Genomic DNA, 12,582 nt, shown 5'->3' on the forward strand with positions numbered 1-12,582 from the left:
TTAACCAACTTAAACAAGATTTTGCTACTGTAAAATTTGACTTTAGTCCAGATTAGTAAACGAAGCTTGTTTCTTTCGCCGTTTGAGTTTTGTTGCTTCGTTTGATTTGATTCTTTTTGCAAACCGGAGTTCTTAAGTTGAACTTTCTGGTTAGATCTCTTATTTGAGTTTTACCCGTGCCCTTGCTTGATTGCTTATTGTATGCTTGTTTGTTTGCGATAGAGTACCCGAAGTGTGAAGCGTGCTACTACGAGTCTCTAGGTTTCGCAGATCATCAGCAAGGCAAGTAACACTTTGATCATACCTCTTTACTACCCGGTTTTATTGCATTAGATCAATCCTCAAACAATTGCATGGTTGGGATCTGATTAAATTGTGGGTTGGGAAGTAGATGAGGTAGTACCTATTCACCTGTTCATTATCAAACCTTGGGAGTTACTTCTACGTCGCTTATATTGCTATGCTATGTTCGTAGACGTGGATTGGGTTTGAGAGTATTCATGACAGATGTGAATATTGTTAAATAATAGTTAACTTAAGGTGGCAACTTTAATACACATCTGGGTGGATTGAGGCACCTGGGGAATTCCAGTGATTGCCTGTATTTTTGGAAATCCCGGGGTACCGTGTGATTCTCCTATGGACTGCCACCCAGACTCAAAGGGATCATAAGATTATTCATGCTAGAAACTTCCGTGTGCAGCCACATGACATTATGAGCTCTGGCATAGTTGAGTAAGTTGTGGGAAACCTTTCCATGATGGGCTAGCAGATGTAGGGGATTGTAGGTGTACCGGCCTATCTATCGGTTAAGGGGACCTCTTCGGAAAGACTGTGTCTCGGTCATCCGTTTCTCAAACATCTTGTAGTGCGAGAAAACCAACGGAGGAGATCGAGTCTGGTGGGGAAAAGTGCACAAACCTCTGTAGAGTGTACAGAGTAATCATGGTTAGCTGTGTCCCCGGTTATGGACATCTTGAGTATCTAGTTCTTGGATTATCATGTGGATCTCATCAGTCTTAATTATATAATTTGATTGGGGTTAATGATGATTTTTAATTGGGATTGAGATGGGGTTTACCATTCTCAATGTTTAACAACCACCATGATAGTTAAATAAAACTTATTCCTTTGTTGTAGGGAAAATTTGGCTTTTCGCAAAACATATTAACCATACAGCCTCCACCAGCCAAATATGCATGTAGTGATAGCATTATTCTGTTCATTACTCTTTTGTGTTACCTTGCCAGCATATTCCATGTGCTGACCCGTTTTCGGGCTGCAACGTATCATGTTGCAGACTTTTCAGACGACGAGTAAGGAGCCTTAGGTCATGGTCTTTCACTCAGTGATGCTGTTGGAGTTGATGGACTCACTTTATCTTCCAAGCCTTCCGTTGTTATCGTATTAGATGGCCTTAAGCCATATTTATTGTAATAAGTTCTCTTTTGAGACATTTGATGTAATAAGTGTGTGATTGCTACTCCGTTATAAATCCTTCAAGTACTGTGTGTGTCAGCATTACCGATCCAGGGATGACACTTATGCACAGAGATCAGACTGTTTGAGGTCTGGTCGCTACACATATTTATAGATGTAACCCTTTCGAACGGGAGACGCATAGTGGTCATGCATACTGAGGATTGAAGACACCTATAGCTAGCAAGTTTCATCGGCAGAAAGACCGGAACAGAGCAAATGAATGGGGGAGGAGGAGATGTCAGTTGTGCTCACCCACGAACGCAGGGGCGGAGCTCGTGAACGCACAGGGAGGTCATCGAACACCAGACCCTCGCAGCGACGAAACAACTGCACATTTAAAACCACCAAATCAACACAAATATGATGTTTTTATAATAAAATCGAAAAATATATGACCTAACTCATAATTCACCATTGGCCTTTGGAAGGCCGAAGAGCACCTTTTCGGTCAACAGGAGGCCGAAGAGGTATCAGGGGTCGGGGTGTCTGATACGTCTCCAACGTATCTACTTTTCCTAACGCTTTTTCTCTTGTTTATCATCTAGTGGGCCAACCTCCCTCTTTGTCGTCTAGTAGCGGACGGCAAAGACCTGGCTGATGGCAAAGCCATCCTTGGCCGTCAGCCAGCTCATCGTCGTCTGTTTTTGGAAGCTGTTGGTAAAGCCATCCTTTGCCGTCAGCTAGCAGACGACAAAGAAGTGGCTGACGGCAAATCTTTTGATTCCAGTAGTGTTGGCTGCCGGCGGCGGCCGTGGCTTCCTCCTCCGACCAAAGAGGCCCTCCTCAACCTTTGTCGCCGCCCCTACGCCGCTCTTCCTCCTCTCTCCGCCTCGAATTGCCGCAACTCCGCCGTCCCTCCGTCGGTCCTCGCTGCTGCGCCGACGCCGCCACCTTCCGAACTGCCACCGCCCCTATTTGGCCGCCACCCACTAGTTTTTACATCTCCACTTTGCATCATCTATTGGAGTTGCTCTTTTACATCTTCAATGTACATCATCTATTGGAGTTGCCTCTTTTTTGGAGATGTAAATTTTGACATCTCCTGTTTTACATCTCCAAATATGCATCTTCTATTGTAGATGCTCTTAGTGATGCTTCTTCTACAAGTTGTCGACCAGTATGTTATGTTGGTATAAGTATTATATGTAGCTCGATTGAATTTTGTGTTTTTTTAAGTCATGCGTCATCAATGTCCTTTTGTTTTGTGCAAGAGAATTGGAAATTTGTCCCGTCTGCTGCGTTAACTAGCAAAGCCTATTCGGCACCCGTTTCTTCAGTTCGCGCAAACGGGCACATACTCCCCCGCCGCGCTGGTCCGGCATGTTCTTTTTTCAAAACTGGAGCAAAAAGGGTGTTTGTGCAAGCGTTGTTTCAAACTCGGAATCTCTCGTTGAGAGAGCAGCACAATGACCACCAGGACAACAACGAAGCAATTGAGCCTATAAACTTCATTCCTTTCCTTTATTCCTTCAGTCGCGAGAGCCTCTGGTTTTGGGAAGCTTCCCGAATCAGTTATTTTCACTGGTCCTTCCTTTTTTCTAGGCCCTTTTCCATTTTTGTTTTTTCCTTAAACACGTGAACTTTTTTCAAATTCGATAAAATATTTTCAAATTCAGTCAACTTTTTTTTAAATTAGTGAACCTTTTTGGAAACTCGATGAACTTTTTTTCAATATCGATGAACTCTACTTTCAAATCGATTAATTTTTAAAAAAACCGATGAACTCTTTTCTAAAATCAATTAAAATTTTTAAAAATCGATGAACTTTTTTCAATATCGACACACTCTTTTTTCAAAACCAATGAACTTTTTCCAAAGTCGATGAATATTTTTCAAAATCGATGAACTCTTTCTTCATTTTTGATTTAATTTTTTCCAAAACAGATGAACTTACTTTTTTTTCAAAGTTGATGAATTCTTTTTTTAGTTGTGTTGGATTTTTTTCAAAATCAATTAACTTTTTCAAATTCGTGAACTTTTTTGAAGTTTCCGGACTTTCTTTCAAATGTCATGAACTGTTTTGAATTCAGGATTTTCTATGATTTTTTTGTCAAAAGTCAACGGTTGACCGGTCAACTGGCCGGGAACTCCTATGTGACGCATTCTGCGTCAACTAGGTGCGGCTTCGCACAGGAGCAGCTGACTGGCGGGCTTTGTGGGCCACGAGGCGCGCGTTTCCCTGGTTTTGAACTGTTTCTACCGCTTCTTTGATTCTGCTTCGCGAAGCTGTTCCACTGATTGTTGTCCCTGCTGTTTTCCACTGTTTCTTCTGTTTTCCTTGTATAAACTAAACAATGGTACAGTTTCAACTATTTCCCAAAGAAACATGAAAGACAAAAGCCTTGAATTTACTAAACAATGGTTGTAGGTTCCATTTTTATGAAACCAGGTGCTGTTCCAATTGATTCAACTAGTTTTTAATTATAAAAAACATGAAATTTCATTTTACATTTATTACAAAGTGGTACTTCTAAAACTGTCATAAAAGTGGTAAGCTTACATCTTGATGAAATTGAGTGATGATAGTATCACCAAGGCGTCATGAAAGACAAAAAAAATGTACATGTCTTACTGCTCGTTTTCATAACTGTTTCAGCTGTTTTCGGACATTGTTTACAGTTGAATGTCTTGGAAGAAACTATCACTAGATCAGCAAGAGAAAAAAAAAGATAGCTCTATCGGTAAGGAAACATTTTTCCCATGGAAGTATTCCTTTGAGTTGAATCTTGCAGTGCACTTCCCTTGAAGGTGACAGTATTAATGAGACCCTTGAGAATAGAAAGAAGAATTAGAAGAAATATATACGCGATTAGAAGAAATTAATTTCACTGTTCGGTATGAAAGAACAGGCTCTAAGAAAATAACATCTCTTTTGTTTCCATAGGAGAGAAAAAAAATAGAGAACTTATATGTCTCTGCAGGAAAGAAGTTAGTGAAGTTACTAACGGCAGCTGAATTTCATTGTCCTTGCATGTTACAATCTCAAAAAGAAATTTCCGACGTAGAGCTTGTAAATCATCCTACAGTATTTCAACATGTGAACAAATTTTTGGAATATTTTTTGACATAGAGCTTGTAAATTTCATTGTTCACATATTTTTTGGAATATGTGATCAAATTTCGGAAACAGGAAACAATTTTTTGAATTAGTAAAAAAAATAAACATGTGGACAATTTTTTGAATTTGTAAACAAATTTGGAAACATGAACATTTTTTGAACATGTGAACAAATTTTATGAAAACCGAAAAGTTTGAATTTCCCAAACATTTTTCGGAAATTAAACATTTTTGGAGTTTGTGAACATTTTTATGAAGCACGAACGATTTTTGAATCTTGAGAACAAATTTGGAAGCGCGGATTATTTTTTGAAGCACGAACAATTTTTTGAACCTTGAGAACAAATTTTGAAACGAAGAACAATTTTGAAAAATCCTGAACAAATTTGGAAGCATGAACAATTTTGTCAAGCACAAACATTTTTTGTTTCTTGAGAACATATTTTAAAATAGAGAACAATTTTGAAAAATTCCAAAGAAATTTGGAAGTGCGAACATTTTTGAGAAACCCTATTTTTGAGAAAAAAAAACATGAAGGTTGTATGAAACAGCGAACACTTTTAGAAATTGAGAACAAAATTTGTAAAAACTCAACAATTCGAAAAATGCAAACAATTTTTGGAAATTGGAACATTTTTGTAACGTCTCCCAAAACCCGAACATTTTTCAAATTCGAAAACAAATTTTGGATACTTGAACATTTTTTAAAACTTGGAACATTTTTTGAAACTCCCGAACAAAACTTGAACACATGAACAGTTTTTAAAACTTGCGTACATTTTTTCAAAACTCCCGAACAAAAATTGAAGCATGAACATTTTTGCAATTTGCGAACAATTTTTTAAATGGAAACATTTATGGAAACTCGCAGCAAAATTTGTAAACATGAACATTTTTTGAATTTGGTGAACAAATTTTGAAATTGGATTATTTTTTGAAACTCCCAAGCATAACTTGAAACATGAACAAAAAGAAAATAAAAAGAAAAGAAAAAGGAATTGAAAGATGAAATAAAGAAACAGAAAAACGAAGAAAGAAAAAGAAAAGAAAGAAAAAACTATAAAGAAAAAGCAAACAGAAAAAACCAGTGAAAACCTGGTTCAAGAACCTTCCAGAAGGTTCCCAAAACCGTTCAGGAACCCTCCAAAAGGTTCCCAAAACCGGGACGCTGTAGCGCCTGTGCTATCTCGTGACTGGGCCGGCCCATCTTGATCGCTAGTCGCTTGCTTCTCTGTGTGAAGCCTCGACAACTGGACGCAGCGAGCGTCTATAGGGTTTTCCCAACTGGCCAGCTGTCGACTGGCCAACCGTGATCGACGGGAGCGAAGGAGGCGATCGAGGCAACCTGGGCCAGCCCAGTTCCCAGCCGCGTGGGCTCACGAACTGCCAACTGGCGCCCATTAGGAGCTCTCGTGTTAACTTTCTCTGACTATTTAAATGCAGAGTTATTTTCTGGCCCAGGCCCATTTCGATCGCTCTACTTTTTTCTAGCCAATAAATAAAAGGCAGGAACCGTCCGAAACATTTCCACAGTTCTTTAATCCCACCTCGATTGGGGAATATCAAGTTATACGGCTTAAGTACGCGTCTACAAATGGTTCCGCTAAGCCGATGATGACTATCCTAGAGACCGACATTCTGAGCGCAGTGTGCGCAGTGAGGAAAATGTCATCAGGAATTAAATAGTCTGAGGCGACTTTTTTTATGCCACCGCTGTCGTATTTGTTTACCCATGTCAAATTTGCTTTCAATGACCATAGAAAAGATAGCCGTTCGAAGCAAAGTACAATGCCAAAACTGCTTTTGAAGGACGGTTTTTAAAAATTCAGAATTCAACAAAAAAACATATTTTTACATTTCAAAAAATACAGGCATACATGAAGGCATAACTCACATGTGTAAATTTACAGGACGAAATACGTTAAAATGAAGGTTGTGCAAAAAAAGGCAATGGCTTTTCAAGACACGCTACTATTCATCCCAAAAGTCCATGATTTTTTTTTTTGCATAGATCGCATCTCAATGTGTTTTATTCTGAAATTTTATACGCACACACATCCCATCATTGTGTACTGTACAAAAAAAATTAACCAAAAAGTATGAATTTTGAATTTAAGAAAAAACGGCCTCGAAGGAGGCCGAGCTCCAAAACGCCATTCTCAGTTCAAAGCTCGTATTCCCTCCATTCCTAAATATAAGTCTTTTTAGACATTTCAAATGAAATACAACATACAGATGTATGTAGACATATTTCAGAGTGTAGATTTACTCATTTTGCTCCGTATGTAGTCACTTGGTGGAATCTCTAGAAAAACTTATATTTAGGAACAGCGGGAGTACATGCCACCAATGAGCCAAAATATGTCTAGATACATCCATTTCTCTGACAAGTATTACCGGACGGAGGAAGTATTAGCTAAATAACCTCTAAAAGCATGGAGATATTATTAGGTTCAGAATGAAAAGAAACTTATGCCAAACGGATGTATCTAGTAATGAAATACATATGGATCCGAAAGATTATTATAATATCGCCATGTTTCTTAGACAACGAATTATTCTGCGTTGTCAGATAAGAAAAATGATGAGAGAAGACGATCAAAACAACTAACCAGCAGCAGACTGTTTAAAGGGCTTCAAAATCTCATTATGTTTCAAGAACTATTTTCATTCAAGTAGAACAGAGAAATTCATTTGAGGGGTAGCCGTAACATCATAATCGCGGTACGTTCTCAAGAATATTTCTATTCAAGCAAATTGTTCTAGAAAGAAATATACTGCCACTGATCTGAATTAATCACCGCAGCCTCTTGTCTTGAATAGAGGTTGCGTCAATTAATTCGGTTAGGAGGGAGTACCTTTACTTTTCTTTTGATCCAAGTCCATGATGAATGATGCACTTGACAATAGTTCCCTTTTTAGTGGGAGGCGGCAAAGACATGTCATACTACTTGTCGATGCTTGGGTAAAAGCAGAGATTCTGAAGTTGCTACAGAAAGCAAAAGCCTAAAAACTAAAAGATTATGATGATAGTTGGATAATCAATATTAAGCTATATTTCTTTTAGAGCTGATTGGAAGAATGAGCTGGACCAATGGGAGTTTGTGACATAAGGAGAGTATAAACATTACAGATGCACTATATAAAGTATATTGAGAAAAACATTATTACATCAGACTCCCTCCGTTTCTAAATATAAGCCCTTTCAGATATTTCAATATGGACTACATAGTACATACGGATGTATATAGACATATTTTAGAATGTAGATTCACTCGTTTTGCCTGTTACGTAGTCCATATTGACATCTCTAAAAGGTCTAATATTTAGGAACGGAGGGAGTATAACATAACATAACATAGAGATGTAATAAACATGTCCTGATTTTAAAAACAAATTTACTACGATTAGGGCATTTTGAAGACCGAGCTCCATGGAGCCCTTTATTTTGAAAAATTCAAAATTCATAAATTTCGATTTCAAAAAATTCTGAAAAAAACAAACATGTATGCAAGGATGTAATGTGTATGTGTGATAAGTTTCAGGATGAATTGCGAGCTGCACAAAAAAAACAAAATCATGGACTTTAAAGATGAACAGTACATATGGTAAAAGGCCCCACATTTGTCTTTTTTGTGTAGCTCACGTTTTAATGTATTTCGACCTGAAAATTTGCACACATGTACATTATGTATCTGTATTTTTTTCCAGAATTTTTGAAACTGAAAATTTTGAATTTTGAAGTTTTCAAATAAAGGCCTCCATGGAGCTCGGTCTCCGTTTGACATTTTCGATTTACTACTCCCTTTGTACATAAATACTAGACATTTTTTATATTTGTGAACAAAGGAAGAATAAAGTAATACGACAGGATTACGAGAAGATGGAAAAGGAACAAAAGAATATGTACCCCTCAGAAGCTAACACGTACCTTAATAGCATATAGTAGTTCTTCCGTACGATTCATACATGTTCCTCTTTCAGTTGATTCCTTGTCGTATTTTGAGACATCGAGCCTAACAATTAAATCCAAATCTTCCGCTCTTATCATCCTCGAAGTCTATCATAGGAGGAATGGAGAACCATTTAACAGAAAGTGATAGCAAATCTTTTCTATAGCCAAAAATTCCCTGTTTGTTGTGCTTAGACTTTGTGTCAAAATATTGTCTTTTTTGCTCATCCAACAGATAAAGTTCCTATACTTGACACAACTTACATACCTTGGTATATAGTGATCCTTTGGTGTAAGAATCTGCATAGAAAATAAATCAGATCCATAAGAAAGATACCAAGGAGTGAGCAATCCATTTTCATATCCTAGTCCATGTTGCAATTCCTTTCCCCAAATTGATTGTAAATCTGCAGGATATAATTCGGCTAGCTACAGTGTGTGAACCATGTAGTGTTCCACCTCTCCACTAAATCGCAACAGTTCTTGCTTCTGAGATAGGAAAGGAATCATGGTCTAGGGGTACAGCATAACATATGGGACTAAGCACTACCTCCTAGCTCAAACCCCTACAAATTTAACAACTTCTTACCTTAATCCCAAAAAACCTGAGCTCAATAATTCCACGCATACCTACTGGGTTTGGCCAAGCTTCTCGTTCACGAATGCCTACCAGTGGAGAATGTTGTGCTGCTCCAGTGTGAGGTAAGGAATAGATTAGGGGGCAGGTACTGGATTATTGCATAAAGTACACTTTTCATATCACCAGAAAGCAACAATCATGATTATAAAATTGAATGTGCAACTGGACCTTTGCCTAGCCCAGAATAGTAGGCCTACAAAAATAGTGCAATTCCGAACATCATGTAGTACATTACAGTTCATAAACAACAGACCCTCTCTCAAAAGCACAACCAGCTAAGGCTACTCCGGTGAAGCAAATGTCTAGGCCATAACATGAAACAGCAAAATAACTAAACTATCACTAAATAGTAGTACCAGTTAGCTTCCTGGTTATGCAATCATGTAAGAGCATCTCCACTGGCCCCCCAACAAGCCCCTCAGGGCGCCTTTTTTAGCGTCGGCGGCGAAACATCGGCCAAGTTGCGCCCCCAGATCGTTGTTTATCGCCGATTTGGGCCAAAATAACAACCGGCAAACCCAAGCCGAACCCAGCGCACCAGGGGGCGCCTGGGGGTACCGGCTGAAGCGAAAAGGCGCGTGGGCCCACGTGGTCGGCGACAGACCGGCCTATTCCCGCCGTTTTCCCCCATTTTCCCTCCATTGCCCAAGCACTTCCCCCCTTCTCCACCGCCGCTCCCGCTATTCTCCTCATCAGATCCGACCGCCATGCCGCCGAAGAAGTATGCGGCCCCTCGCCTAGCCACCGATACCGCCCAGCCAAAGCAGAGGAAGCCGAGGGCGCCGATGGCAAGGCCACAGGGCTTGTCGAACGCCGAGTGGAAGGTAGGCGTTGAGTAACCACCGATCACCAGAACAGGCTCATCACCAAGAGAGCCAGGGACGTGGCGGCGGCGGCGGAGCAGGAGAGGCGTCTCGCGTGGGGATGATGAACCTTCCGCATGGCCACTGCCCACAAGCTGCGTGAGGGAGCCAGCAGAGCGTCGCGTCGCCGGCCAACTTCTCGCTGCCGCTATGGGGGTACGCGCCCTCGCCTGGCTACTCCGACGGCAACACGCATGGCGGCTTCAACCCCAGCATCACCTTCCTGCATGGCGCAGTGTCACGTGCCTCCGGCCTCAACACCCAGTACAACTACTCGCCGCCGGCGTACTCAGGCTCGCCTGCGCCGCCTCTGCGCCGTGCCGCCCTACCCTTCGCACACGGCTAGGCGCCACAGTTCAGCAACACCGACGCCAACCTGGACGAGATCATCACGAGCGGCTCGGTCGCCGCCGCTTCGTGCCCCGGGTTCCACGCGCAAGACAAAACGATGGACACCGCCGTCGACATGGACGACGTGCTCGACGACGCCAAGGAGGAGGCGGAGGAGGAAGAACAGGTGGAGCCGGAGCCGGCGCCGAAAGAGAGAAAGAAGAAGCGGGCGCCCAACACAAGCCGGGCGAGCCTCGCGTCAAGTGGACGTCCAAGGAAGACGAGTGCCTCGCCGATGCATGGAAGACCGTCAGCATCGACCCGATCACCGGCTTGAATCAGAACGCCCACACTTACTGGAGAAGAATCAAGACGGCGTTCGACGAGCACAAGCTGGTCGACCCCGACTTCGCCAACATCCACATGGATCACAGCGACAAGGCCATGGCGAACCATTGGGCGACCATCTAGGCGGCCTGCAACAAGTGACATGGGATCCTAGAGGAGGTCGCGGCTCGCCCGGAAAGCGGCGCCAACGTCGAGGGGCAGGTATGGCCAGTCGTCGGCTCAGTTCTTTCGTCGTGTACTTCGCCGACACTTGTTCTTCGGCTGTGCAGATGGTTCGAATGTTCAACATGTTTCGCCAGGACAACAGCGACCAAGAGTTCAAGTTCCTTCACGTGTTCTCCAGGATCGAGTCGTGCGAGAAGTGGAGGGAGTGCCGACTCACTCTCGCAAGGCCAAGGAGACCTACAAGCCGGATGCGCCTGCCCCATCGGCGGCAAAAGGGCGCCCTGATGGCAACAAAAGAGACAAGGCGGCGAGGGGCGCGGCACCCGCTGCTGAACGGCTACAATCATCGATCGAGCAGTGCATCGCCGATGCCAAGAACAGCACCGCCAAGAGGGAGGAGAAATCCGACGTGAGGTGGTCGGCGTTGATGACAAAGCATGACGTCAAGCTCGACCTTCTCAGGACCAAAGTCGCCGCGAAGAAGAGGAACACCAACCTGGTGCTCTTGATGGCGGCAGACATGTCGACGATGGATGAGCAGGTGAAGGCGTGGTACCTGGCAGAGCGTGGCCTCATCTTGAACCAGATGCCTCGACAGGCGGCAACTGCCGCCTCTACGCCCACAACGACGCCAACGCCGATGCCAAGCCTGAGAAGTGAACATGTGCGGACGCCATGCGTGAGCACTGAAGCCACACCAACGCCAACGTCGAGCCCGAGCACTGAAGATGCGCCCACACTGACCTCAGCCAGTCCCATGGCAGAGGAGCCTGCCGTTTGATGCGTTCCATGTCTATGATTCCTTCCTTTTGATCACCGAACTTTTGGGTATGTTTGATCGCCGACCTGTGCCATGATGATCGCCGTACCTGTGGCGTTTTTTGGCAGCAGAAAAGATAAATTAGAATTTTCAGGCGTTTGGGGGCCGAAACCTGGGGGCGCGACTGGAAACTCGATCGCCCTCAGGGCGGAAAAACCGCCGGCGCATATGCCAAAAGACATTCGTCGGGTGCCCTGGGGGGGGGGGGGCAAACGGCTGGAGATGCTCTAGTGGTTAAATCAAAACCTGGAAAATGCACTCATGAACACCTACAGGAGGAGATGGGCCTTCAAACCCTAAGAAGGAGCAACCAAAGACAAGGTGGCCATTGACAGATTGACGAGGAAGCACAATATCCCCCTTGAGGCTGTATTTCCTTTCCTTGTGGGCTTATTTTTGCTGTTGCCCCCAGCCTGTACCTTACCTTTATTTTCTTTCGTTTCTGTGGACCTCCGTTTTTCGGTTGGATGTTGTGCTTCGGTTGTGGTTTGCTTTATTTATAAAGCGGGGCGAGAAGCCTTTTTCGGTACAAAATTCAATTAGCCGTGGCCCTTTTCAGGAATCATCCACAACACCCTATCCTAACAACTGAGTGTGTAATCCATCCTCACACAATGACAAAAAAGTATACTAGAACACAATTAACGAATTCAACAAAAATAGATGTAGCTAGTTAAATCCTAGTTTGATAAATGTCAAAGAGCAGTTTCATATGATTCCATTGTGTTATGTGTGTGCATCAGTTTTCAAACATGATATATATAAAAACAGGAGGGTGACAGAACCTATACTGGAACCTACTACAACGCCCCTTCGGTCAGTTTTGCATCAGGTTGACTATGGGCAGAAAAGACAACACAAAAGTTGAGTGGTAGAAAATAGTGAAACTAATCTGATATGTCTTGTGGTTCCACGGCCTATCGA

The 12,582-nt window shown here is 42.6% G+C and overlaps 1 protein-coding gene across 10 annotated transcripts in view; it reads right to left on the minus strand.

The window, feature by feature from the left end:
• Positions 1-3,959: 3,959 nt before the first annotated feature.
• Positions 3,960-12,582, minus strand: part of LOC119361139 — a 10,793-nt gene continuing 2,170 nt past the window's right edge. For 4 of the 10 annotated variants that reach the window (XR_005172852.1, XR_005172851.1, XR_005172848.1 and 1 more), the window contains 4 exons: positions 9,082-9,179; positions 8,761-8,792; positions 7,399-8,600; positions 3,960-4,250 (listed from right to left, as the gene is read on the minus strand). Coding sequence is in view for 3 of the 10 variants with exons in the window: in XM_037626498.1 (XP_037482395.1) it covers positions 4,240-4,250; positions 7,399-7,546; positions 8,472-8,600; positions 8,761-8,792 (320 nt within the window). In the remaining 7 variants the exon portion in view is untranslated. The other 6 variants (XR_005172849.1, XR_005172850.1, XM_037626498.1 and 3 more) reach the window with 6 other exon arrangements.

Source organism: Triticum dicoccoides, chromosome 1A (assembly GCF_002162155.2).
Source record: "Triticum dicoccoides isolate Atlit2015 ecotype Zavitan chromosome 1A, WEW_v2.0, whole genome shotgun sequence".
In the NCBI taxonomy this organism is placed as follows: Eukaryota; Viridiplantae; Streptophyta; class Magnoliopsida; order Poales; family Poaceae; genus Triticum; species Triticum dicoccoides.